The 12177-nt window shown below is 52.4% G+C and overlaps 1 protein-coding gene across 6 annotated transcripts in view; it reads right to left on the bottom strand.

The window, feature by feature from the left end:
- Positions 1 to 12177, bottom strand: part of STARD8 (StAR related lipid transfer domain containing 8) — a 122900-nt gene that overhangs the window by 10805 nt on the left and 99918 nt on the right. For all 6 annotated transcript variants that reach the window (XM_045029706.1, XM_045029704.1, XM_045029708.1 and 3 more), the window contains 4 exons: positions 9587 to 9650; positions 4227 to 5596; positions 1462 to 1635; positions 545 to 704 (listed from right to left, as the gene is read on the bottom strand). In XM_045029706.1, coding sequence (XP_044885641.1) covers positions 545 to 704; positions 1462 to 1635; positions 4227 to 5596; positions 9587 to 9643 — 1761 coding nt within the window. In that variant the 5' untranslated portion in view covers positions 9644 to 9650. The remainder of the gene's footprint in view (positions 1 to 544; positions 705 to 1461; positions 1636 to 4226; positions 5597 to 9586; positions 9651 to 12177) is intronic.

The raw sequence follows: 12177 nt of genomic DNA, 5'->3' as shown, positions 1-12177 counted from the left end.
CTCATCGCCACCTTGCTGGCTTTCCAACCAGCCCACCCACCTTCAAACTTCCCCTCAGTGACAGGTCCATACCCCTGGTAGGCTGTGCTGGTAGATGGGGCTGGGGTACCAGCAGGGGCTGACAGTGGCTCCTTAAATAAAGGGCCATCTTCCTGCCCCACTGAGAGGGCTGCAGGGCCAGGGAGCTACACTGGAGCCCAGGGCAGGGGCTGTGGGCAAAGGCAATGAAGCTGTACACAATCCTATCGGTGCAGTACGCTCCTATGGCAAGCAACTCTGTATCTCTCCCTCAAGGCAATCTGAATGCATTGGGGTTAAGGAACAGCACCCTATGGAGTTAAGCCAGTGGGGCCAAAGCGAGGGGTTGCCTCCATCGCTCATGCACCCTGACAGAGAGACAGAGATCCCTGGAGAGTGAGCACTCTGATCACCATGGCTTCATCTACTGCAGGGCTCCAGCTAACACAAGGTTAAATGAGAGGCGGTTGAGCTGTGGGCAAGTGAATGGGAGTTCAGGGTTGTACTGCAGAGGGCTGGTCCTCACCTGGTCCAGGCACTGGCTGCGGATGTGGCGCATGGCCTGCTGGATGCTCTGCGGCAGAGGCTGCCCTGTCCTCTGCACATTAATGATTGGCGGGACCCCAAAGACCATTTTGTCCCTGTAGTCGGGGGCTTTGCTCCTCTTCATGAACTTGGGGACAGTCCTGTGAGATGGGGACAGGGGGCAGACAGGCCTGTCAGAACAGCTACCATTTGCCCTGGGCAGAAGCTCACAGCAGCAAGCAGGAGGTGAGGCGGGGACACACATGCGCACACACAAATGCATGCACGTACACCTCATATGCATGCATGCATGCACGCCCACCTGCACACATGCCATATGCACACACACACATGCATGTGCACACCTACCACCCCCATGTGCATGTGCTCACATGCTTACATACCATATGCATGGATGCACACATGCAATATATGCATACATGTACACATGGTGTGCACACACCCACACCCATATGCATGCATGCACACCCACGTGCTCACATACGAACTCTACCTTGTATTGATACTCTTGGGTACAAAAGTACCCCCTCCCCAATAGTCTCTTGTGTTTCTACAGCACCTTCCATCCCAAGGTGCTTCACAAACAATCCATGCAGCACCACTGAAATGCAGTCACTTCTGGGGTGGAGGGCAGCAGCCAGGGGAACTACCTACAGCAAACTCCCAAGGCAATGTTTCATGTGCATGCAGAGCAAAGAGGACTTCCCCCTCCATCCCCCGACACACACACACACACACACACACACACACCTGTCCCTCACTATCTGCCACAGGAGGATGAAACGTTGAGTCAACCCTGCTGGGATCTGAAGCTCTGGTTTCAGGAAGCTCATGCTTGGCCCTACTCAATCATGCCCTGCAGCTTCCCTTCCCCTCCCCCATTTTCCCCACACTCACCACGCCCAGGCCTGCTTGTGCGGCACAGAGTACTTCTCCATGATGGCGGTGAGGCGAAGCAGCGAGCACTTCTGCAGCAGGTTGAGCTGAGCGGAGGACTGGCGGTTGATCTCCAAGGAGGCAGAGTTCAAGCTGGGACGATGGGAGTTCTGGAAACTGTGCCAGCGTAGCTTCCTGCAGAGGAGAGCAGGGCGAGGGAGCAAAAGGTCACACTGGCAGCCATGTCACTTCCCCAGGGGAGGAGGACGCCCAGTGCTCCTGGGAGCTGAGCAGGGGTCCAGCAGAGGCACTGAGCCAGCAGGAGTAGCACCCTCCTGCCACCTCCTCCAGCAGGGACTAGAATATGACCTACCTCAGGCGTGGGAGGGATGGGCCCATTACAGTGTTCAAAGCAGCCCTTCCGTGCAATTCAAACACAGCAGGGGCATTTCCATTGAGAACCCCAGTGCTGTGGTTATTGGTCTGTTGAGCCTGGGGATTTACAGACCTGCTGTCCTGGGGAGCAACGGGGGCACTGGGTGGAGGGCAGTGGCATTTTCTTTTGCTTCCCAGAGCTACACCTTCCTCCCGGTGAAGTACACAACACTGGCAGTAAAGAAGAACCCCGCTATCTACCCAACCTACCTCAGCAAAATCACCATGCTCTAGGGCCACCACAGCTCATCAGTCACAAGGGATCCTGATTTCCATAAGTCTGTACTGGGCCTCGTGGAAGGGCCTAGACTCCTATCTCACCATCCTGCCACGTATTTACATCACAGCCGGTCCCAGGGTATCAGTGTCTGGGAGAAAGACGCAAGCCTGCAGGTCTTTCACAGAACCTCACATGTGCTTTGGGTGGGATGCTGTGTTGTGACAGTGGGAAGCAACATCACAATTTGACCCTGTGTCATCCCAGAGCACTGTGAAATCAGAGTGACACAAACACCCCGAGCCAATGCTTTCTTTCGGCAGAACGAAGGCAATCGAACCCCCTGACTCACTCGCTGTAGGGAGCTTGATGGTGCGCTCTGACCCTGCTGACCTTTCCCAAGTCCATGGTGTTCTGAAAGGCCCCTGGACATCCACCAATGCACTGGGGTAAATCTCCAAGCGGAGGAGGTGTGACTTTCCCTGCTGACTTGAATGGATCTAAATCCCCACACATCAACCACCTACCAGCAGAGGAGTTACCCGCCACTATCTAAACATGCAGGCGGCAGTTAACTTAGGACAACCGGGAAGCTGAGCAGATGCCAGAGCTTTTCAGAGGGATCTTCATACACTCGAGCATGTTTAACAGCAAATCCCAAAACGTCCTGGTTTCGTAACTAATAATTTTAAGTCAAAGTGGCAAAGCACGCCCGGGGGGTGTGGAACTGGGTCTGTGTGACAACTGAAATATGCCCATATTAAGGTTCCCTTCAAACAGGCAGTAGCGAAGGGTAGATGACCATCCTGGTCCTTCTGAATGCTCTTGGTGCTTGCTTCAGGCCACTGGAGGGCACCAGAGACTCAAGCTGTGTTCACCGGCTGCCCTTACGCACCCAAACTAAATCTTTCACTGCAGCGGCTCCTGGAGCAACTGATTCTGAACGGGGTCTTCATTTGTTCCAGGCTGGCTCAGTCCCAGCGAGAACAATAGCATACGCAGATGGCACAGTCACCGTGTCTGTCACCTACACCAACGCCAGCCTGCCTGCCTCGGGGACCAATATCACAGTGACATTCCCTCCTCTCCTGAGTGCTAGTGGCCCAGCGGCAGGGCCATCCCCAGAGACTGTGGTGCCCTATGCAGCCCCCCAGTGGGGGGGACAGGAAGCCTGGCCCCAGGCCTCCAAGGGGGGGGGGGTGCGCTTCCCAGGCCTTCGGGAGGCAGGAGCAGCCAGTGCGGGAAGGCAGCAGGGGTTGGGCCCAACCCCCCGACCCCAGCCTGTTTCACTCTGCTCCCCCGGCTTCCAGGCTTGGGGGGAGAGGGGGAACCGCCCCCCAGCACTCACAGGCAGCACAGCTATGAGCTGGCGGAGTGCAGCTGGCTGGGGTCGGGTTGCTCCACTTCCTGTCGCCCGGTGAGTGCAGGGCAGGTCCGACCCCTGCTGCAGTCCCCCAGGACGCATAGCTCAGGGGACAGGGTTTTGTGGGGGAAGGGGTGGAGTGGGATCAGGGCTGGGGCAGAAGCTGAGAGGAAGGAGCAGGGAAGGGGAAAAGGCAGCTTTCCTGGGCCCTACTGTGCGCAGCCCAAGAGGGGCCGGCTCAGCCGTCTGGGGGATCGGGCTGGCCGCTGGAGCTGGATGCAGCATGCAGCTGCATAGGGCACCAGGAAATTTGGGGCAATTTGATGCCCCAAATTTCCTGGTGCCCTATGCAGCTGTTTAGTTTGCGTATGGGTAGGGATGGCCCTGCCCAGCGGAGCTGTGCAGTAAGCAAATGCCAGGAGATGATGTTAGATCTAGGGCCAAAGGTTGTCCCAGAAGAAGTAGAGCCCCTCACACTGTTCTCTAGTGGCCTCTCATGATTGAGCTACATATGAGCAACACACTGAGGCTTCGGACGGGGGGAGACTGGAAGGCAAACCGCCAGCAGAGGCCTGCGAGCACCCTCCCAAAGAAAAAGCCTGGTGGCGCACTAGGGGCCAGCTGGTTGCACCTGTGGAAAGTCAGCCCCAAGACTAAGCTCTCCACCTGCCACGCACCTGCTGTTTATGGGACGCTGAGCTGCCAGGGACAGGGGTGTCTGAGGGGAGTCGTGCCAAGACCTTAGCTCAGCGACACGTCCAGCCCACTTACCTGCAAGGTCTGGTGAGGGACGCTCCCACACCTGAATCCCTGCGCTCTCTCATCTCAATCTCCTCCGCCTCATTCAAGGAGTTGCCCGTGCTGTCGAAGTCGCTGGCAGAGGTGCCCACGTCGGACATGGACTGCTCTTCAAAGTTCAGGTTGGAGGGGAAGGTGGGCTCCTCTCCTGAGTCCGTCTCCTCCTCTCCTTCCCCCTCTGCCCCCTCACCCAGGTCGGGGCTGAGCGCCTTAGACCAGAGCTCCACCTTCCGCTGCAGCCCCCAGACGTCCTGCAAGATGTCATCCAGGTTTTTGTAGCTCACCTCCCCATCCATGCTGAAGAAATCTTCGCTGCTGCCAAACTCGGGCACGTTGTCGTACACGCTCGCCCGGCTGCCCACGGAGCTGCACGAGCCCCGCCTCTGCCGGCATGCAAAGCCCCGCGGCGAGGAGTCGTCCATGCTGCTGCTGCTGCCACCCACTCCACACCCTGAAAGTCCCACCGCTTTGTTCCCAGGTTTCCAGTGGGCCAAAGGGCTGCCATCGAGAGGACACAAGCTTTCGATGGAGAGAGATTTGGGGAAAGTCCCCGGCTTGTGGTCCCCAGGGAGGTGGATCAGGCAGTCGCCCTTGTACACGTGCCGCTGGTGCTGTTCTCCAGCAGCCCAGCTGGTGCTATTTTTCAGGGCTGTTTCATAGTCCTCCAGATAGACTGCACCGCGTCTCAGTTCAGAGCCCGGCTTCCTCTCACCCAAGTTTGACATGCGATTAGTCCTATATCCCACCGAGAGAAAGTGTTTGTTGCCATGGAAAGAGGAGGACATTCCTCTTTTGGGGGAGATGGTCGTGGCAGCAGTAAGATCCCCATTGCTCTTCGCAGAGTCCCATCCTGGTTTGGTCACTGTCCCGCCACTAGTGGCATCCTTCACTTTGGAGTCAGATTTCTCTTTGTCCTTCCTTCGGAAAGACTCTATCCTTTTTAGGAAGCTGCGGGACCGCCGCTTCTTGGACTTGTCCTTAGAACTCCCACTCTGATTTGGGGATTGGTTTGTCACGGAGTGGTCACTCAAGCTCTCGTTGGATTTGGTGATGTTTGGAGAGTCCTGGCTGGGTGACACATCAGGCAGGGTGGCCACAATGCCAACTGTGCCGCCAGTGCTACCTGTGCCAGTATTGCTGTGGAGCGAAGTGACTTCCAGATTGGCACTGGAGTCCGTAAGGATGCTCTCACGGCTGGATGTCTGCCGCATGGTGGAGTTCAGCACCTCTGGACTGTGGGAGAGAAAGTCAACAGAGCCAATTCTGGACCACCTTTTGCTGTCCCTCTGGAAGGCCCATCGGTCGCTGATGGCACAAAGATCTTCTTCCTCTGAGTCTTCATTCTAAACCAAGAATAAGGATCACAGAGTAAGACACAATCAGCTGGATCATCCAGTCTGACCACCCTCTCCCTGAGTTTTGCATGGCTACTCACACCCACCAACCACAGCTAGGGTAGGAGAATTTACCGTTGCATAACCACATCTTCTCTTGATGACAATACACTTTAAGAGACTCAACAAGCACACTCCACCTTTTATGAAAAGCAATTGCATAGGAGAGAGATAAAAGATCCATTAAGTCTCATTCTGTCCATTCTCTGGAAGCTAGCACAGGGTTGTTCTCACAGTATGTTCCTGAGGGCTCTGTCCATGCTAGTTCTAAATGTTTCATATGGTGGATCCAACCAGTTCACAGGGTTACGAAGCAGGGGGAAAACACCATCCCATGCAAACAGACTCCAGAATTTGTAATAGTGTCCTGATGCTCTGCCTGTCTTTCTCCTGCCAGGACAGGTGGCACACTGGAGAAGTGGCTCAGCAGAAGCACACCGTACTGTTGTCCATTAGAAATCACTGTCACTGCCACGCAGCCAATCCCAGAGCCTTTAGACTTAGAACACAGGGTTCCTTGCCACACAATGGAATGAGTCCTACAAAGAACAGACTGCTCCACTGTAACTGAACCAAAGCGGGAGGGGACAGACAGAAGCTATTGCTTTCTAGATACACTTGCTGGCATGAAAAGGGTTTCTGGGGTCACAGGTCAGGTGCTGGGACAGAATGGCTCATGGCCTTGCCGAGCCAACATATGAATCAGAGATCAGGTGAAGCTTGTCTTTTGGTGTCCCCAGGAGTTGTTACAGAATCTAAGCTTTCACTTCAAACACTGAAACCTCTGTTAGACCTGCAAGTTATTAAAAAAAAAAAAATCCTGATGTGAATGGATGCAACTGGGCTGACTTACTGTAGCTGAATTAAAGGGCCCTTTGCTATAGACCGAGTCGGGGGGGGGGGGGGGGGAACAACAGCAAAATTGTGAACTTCCCCACACTCATCTAAATAGGGTGTTAACTCTGAGACCCAACGATGACAGCTTAAATATTAATCATTGTCAACTATTTCACTGTTGATCCTTTTATCGGAAACATCCCACTACTATGGGGCTAAAGGTAGCGATCGGGATGGAGGGCTGGTTTTCAATACAGCAGCACCTCCCTAAACACAAACAAAGGGGAATTTGGAGCAAGCTGTGCACATAAATAGCAGCTCCCATTCCTTTAATACCCACTGTAGTACATCACACACACGAGAGCCATTATTTATCATTTATTGTGGGAAATTCAGAGGCCACGAAGTTTCCTGCTAACAGGACCAGATGACTTTATTGTTCCCTAGCTAAAACCAGGATATTCAGCTTCCTGTTAAGGATTCTAGGTAGTGTTGTCCAATACAGAGGTTCTCAAACTGGGGTGGCACACCCCCTGGAGGAGGCAGAATGTACTGGGGGGAGGAGGGGCATGAGAAGCCACTCTGCCTTCAGAGCTGGGCAGCTGGAGAGCGGTGGCTACGGACTGGGCAGCAGTTCTGAAGACAGTGCCGCCGCCAGCAGCAGTGGAGAAGTAACGATGGCAATCCCATGCCACCCTTACTTCTGCGCTGCTATTGTCAGCGGCACTGCCTTCAGAGCTGGGCATCGGGCCAGCAGCCGCTGCTGTCGGCTCTGCCTTCAGAGCTGGGCAGCCATATATGTACTTGTGTGGCAGGAGCAGCGGGGAGAGGGGTCACAAACTACCACAGACACAAAGAAGGGAGGCATGATCAAATAAGTTTGAGATCCACTGGTCCAAGAAGTATTTCCTGTAGTACAGAGCACTATCATTAGCACCACCACCAGAAAGCACTCAAAACGTCATGTGCATGTATCCCCACGCTGTAGTGGCCAAGTACATAACGTACGCTACGGCAGGAAAATTAAAGCAATTTATTGTAAGACCTAGTCCAAAAAATAGGAGGAAAATGGGACAAAATATTTTAACTGTTTCCTATCAAAAGTCAAGATTTACAAAAATATTTACCAAAACTGTGAACAGTTCTAGTTGAGTGGTAACAACAGCTCCCCAGCAACCACGATGCTTTAGTGGTGAGGTGGGGTATGTTTGGAGTTAACAGTAGCAATGCCTTCTGAAGAGGGAATGCAAGGGCAATTAGCTACCAAAACCTGTACTGGGATTAGAGTTTTGGAGACAGCTGTGACATTTCTCCCAGCCCACATACTGATTTCTTGATTTGGTCAGTCGCGCAACATTTTTACTAATTCCCACTAGATTTATCCCCAAACTCCATTGTCCTAGTGACAATTTCCCTCTATCTATGGCATTTCTATTTTTAATGCAGCTACCTCACTGCTTCTGCACTCAGTGAAGCTAGCGCAAACAGCCTGAAGCTATCCACTCGGCCCTGGCCCCCTTTCCACCTTCATTTTCTCTCATTTGTGTTCTGCACAACCAGAGATCCGGACACTGGAACAATGCTCCAAAACCACGACCCTTCCTGCAATTCTGCAGGACAGGTGAGGACCTTTGGCACTAAGGTGCGGAGCCTGCAGCTGCCACAGAGTGCAGGTGGGAATGGAAAATATGAAACCACAGTAAACAACATTTTAAGAGAAGCATTTTATTGTCTGAGACACATGGGTAAGTTTTATCACACACACCCCCCCCCCGAGGGAAAACTCCCCTCTGGGGTTATGTTTCCTCACTGATCCATTCTGCCAGACATTTGCTCAAGGAAATCCCCTTCTAGTTCATGCTTAACTGCATGGCACTGCATTATGGCTGGCCTGGAAGCAGCTGCAAGCAGACCCTACTATTGGTTACCATATGAGATATCTGCAGTAAGTTTCCTGGTGATGGGAGCTCACCTCAGATCAGGGGCCTAAGTTCGAATCTGGATGAGCTTGTGCAACGGGCTTGCTGAAGCAGCTTCTCCAATGGTCTGAATGGTTACAATATGGATCTCATAATGGTTACACTGAAACATGACAAATGGGCCATGGACAAGTACAAGCATTTAGCAGAACAAACCAACAAACAAAGGAGGGGGGAGGGAAAAGAAAAAAATCAGGGTTCTTCCCCTGTGAAATCCTCCATCTGATATCAGGAGCGAGATGACAAAAATAGATATTAATATATGAGAAGCAAAACCAATGCTGGCAGGACCCCAGATAGCACAGTTTAAAAAGCCAGCCCGAGCCACATGTCCCTGGAGATCTGCTAGAGCGGGGTTCTCAAACACCGTCAAGAGTGCACCTGAACTTACTGGAGAGACTGTCTTGTCGACACCCCCTCTGCATTCCCTGGACTCCACTCCCCCCCCCCCCCTTCACAATCACAGAACATCCTCATGGAAACTACAGCGATTGCTTATGTAGAAACATATCATTCGGAAAGAATCTGTAACAGATTTTTTCAGTGTAATTTAGCAGCTGAATTTAGTGGCCCTGGAGGTTTTTCGTCTTCCTCCGAAGCATGAGGCAGGGGTCGCTTGCTGGTGAATTATCTGCTACTTGAAGTCTTTAAATCATGATTTGGAGCATTCAACAGCAGAGTCAAGGGAGAGAATTAGTTCAGGAGTTGGTGGATCGGCTTATGTGGCCTGCATCTTGCAGGAGGTCAGACTAGATGATCATAATGGTCCCTTCTGATCTTGAATTCTATGATTCTATGATTCTAGCTGAAATGAGGAGGCTCAGCACAGTATGACAAACCCCGGAGCACACACTGACACAAGCCTTCCACCTCAACCCTGCAGCATGCAAGCAGGGATTCTAGATAGCTGTGCTCCTTCTTTATTCAGAGCTAAGCAGAAAGTCCCATGACCCAGGACAGAGCAGGAGAAGGCATCTGATCCAGGAACGATAATTTTCTACATGAATGAGCAGTGTTGGAATTATTCGTTTTTCAACACAGGCTCATTGACCCATCCGTGCACATGTGTTTTCCCCACAATGCACTGTGGCCTTGTTTATACCCTTGAAACCTCACCACTTACCTGTTTACGCTGAAAGTGGACTTCCAGCTTCATAGAGGCACATGCGTTCAGTGTCATCAGCCTCCTGCAAACAAACAAGAGACGCTTTTGTCTGGTTTGGCTTTCGCTGCTGCACTTTGTTTTTTTCTCAAGGGCCCGTGTTGCGGCATTGTCACCTGTCACCAAACAGCTGGGGAGCAAGTGTGTGCGTGGAGCCTGGGACAGGCCCAAGATCATTTCCAGCTGAGTGCACATTCCCCGGCTGCAGTGCTTAATTTGTGCCAGGGCTTAGCCCCGGCACCTCCAGGCTCGGCAGTTCACAGCCCCGGCCCCTCTGGCCTTGCTGCATCAGTTATGAATGTAAAAAAATTGCTTGAGCCCCGGCATCTCTTTCATGACAAATCAAGCACTGCCCAGCTGGTGCAGGAAGAAGGATCCTGCTGAATGAGAAGAAGATTCTCTGGACTCCTTGTGTTTCCCTTTTCCCAAGAGTGAAAGCAGAACCCCGGGTGCCTCGGCATCTCCCCCGAAGAGTTCAGACCGCTCCAACATGCCCGTGGCCTGAGTGCTTCAATGGCTCGTGCCAGAACCATTTCACAAGTATTCAAGTCAGAGAGATGCCCCACTACCTTTCAATACAAGTCCCTGGATACTCTGGCCAAATTGCAAGTACCTGCAGCTCCTCTGGTTACACTTCAGCTCACTAGCCCTGTGGCCGGCATCAGATTCAGCACCCACAGCTGCACACATCCACCACCGCCACCCACTGTACATTGCACCCCTTCCTGTGACTGACTCTCGCATGGATTCTGATTGCTTTTTACGTCCCATATTTGACTTGGTACCAGAAGCCACTTCCTACCCTTTTTGAAGTTTGTTTCTTACCCTTCCCATGGCTACAAGTTAACCCCACTCACTGGTGCTGCAATGTGACTGGGCCTCCACAGAATGTCAGGCTGGTCCAGGCACCTCCAGTCATGCTAGGGGGTGGGGGAGAGAAATGCATTTAATGGAAATACCCAATACTTCACTGTGGCACTGAAGGGGTTACGCATCTTAAATACAAAACCAGCCCTTTCCCCATAAGAGAAAACAAATCCATCCTGTAACAGTCAGACGAGCCCCTCTTCAACAGCGCCACCATGCCCTGACATCACACTGATTTTCAGATGACAAAGGAGAGAATTTAGGAATAGGAACCCTATAAATACCTCTAGGTAATTGCGCCGGGGGGCGGGGGGTGGCTGAGTCAGTGGCTCACTGGGTTTAGTGCCCAGGCCATTTCCATCTCCAGAGGCCTCAAATCTTCAGTCCACACTTGAACATATGTTTAGCTGGCAGGCAATCTTTTCTCTTCTGCGCCAGAGGAATCCAGGATGGGAGTAACAGGGGGTACTGTCAAGCAGGATTAGGCTGCACTGGTTGTGCTTTTGGGAGTGGGTTGGGTACGGTACAGAATGCTGCAGACTAACAGGGAAGTGCCTTGGCATAGCTGTGCAGAAGTGAAGGACTAGGACAGCAGGGGATGCTGCAGGTTGGAATTGAAATGCAAGGGAATAACTGGAACAGTGGCAGATGCTACAGATTAGGATGAAGGTGCATCAGCAGAGGTGGGCAGGGCCCAGCTTGGAAGCTACAGGTCAGGAATGAGATGAATTGAGAGGGCTTCAGAACATAAGACTAAATAATATGCGTGATGCCGCAGGCCAGGACTCAAGTGAATTGGCTCCAGCCTTGGACTACGAAGGAGAGCCTGGAGAATGTCAGCACGGTGGTGTTTTGGCAGAATTGCACAGCAGAAGCTGAACTGCTCTTGGCCACATCGCATTGGGCTCTGTCCAGCAATGTGACTTCACCATCCCTTCAGCACTGCATTCTGAGTGGGTACAGCATGATTCATTCCAGTTACTCTCAATCTGTTTGCTCCGCCCCCGTGGGGACCTCATGATGGGATTCCCTCGAGGGCATCCAGGTAGTTTCCAGTATTTCCAAGGTTGGTGGGCACATTCCTATAAACTTTAGAAGAGCTACAAATCTGCCAGCATCATTTAATGGCGGGGAGCCTATCTGCTCACACTGGAATGGAAAGGCTAAACTTGGCGGTTGGTCTGCAAGAACTGCTAGTCTCCAGGTCCAGAAGTGACTTACGTCTGCGTCTGTGAGCGTGGGAGCTAATCGTAGTGAGAGACTGGAGTATACACTGTGGTTTGTCAGCTCACGCTATATGACTGCAGGAAACAGACTCAAATACAACAAAGGGCAGGTCATTGAAAAGCGATACAGAAATCCAGACAGCCTCTCTCCAGGCACGGAAACAAGCTGCTAGTGTGAACGAGAAGGAGAGAGTAAGGAGAAGAGCCCATCACGGCTGGCCTCTTGTAGGTGCCTTAGCAATGAGGCCATGAAGGCTGGGTCTCTTTGCTGGAGCTCGTCCCTTCACAGCAGTGGGGGGAGCTGGCTGGTCACTGGCTGGCCTGTACCTGCTCAGATGATAAACAGAGGACTCCAGCCTCCAGGACTGCAAACCCAACGCCTTTCACCAGCAAAGGATTCTCAGAAAAATAATCTTTGTTTTGAAAAGCAAGGGGAAGGAAGTGGCAGCAGGAGGTGAA

Source organism: Mauremys mutica, chromosome 9 (genome assembly GCF_020497125.1).
Source record: "Mauremys mutica isolate MM-2020 ecotype Southern chromosome 9, ASM2049712v1, whole genome shotgun sequence".
In the NCBI taxonomy this organism is placed as follows: Eukaryota; Metazoa; Chordata; order Testudines; family Geoemydidae; genus Mauremys; species Mauremys mutica.
The sequence above is the reverse complement of the archived record's forward strand: the minus strand, read 5'-3'. Positions and strand labels throughout refer to the sequence as shown.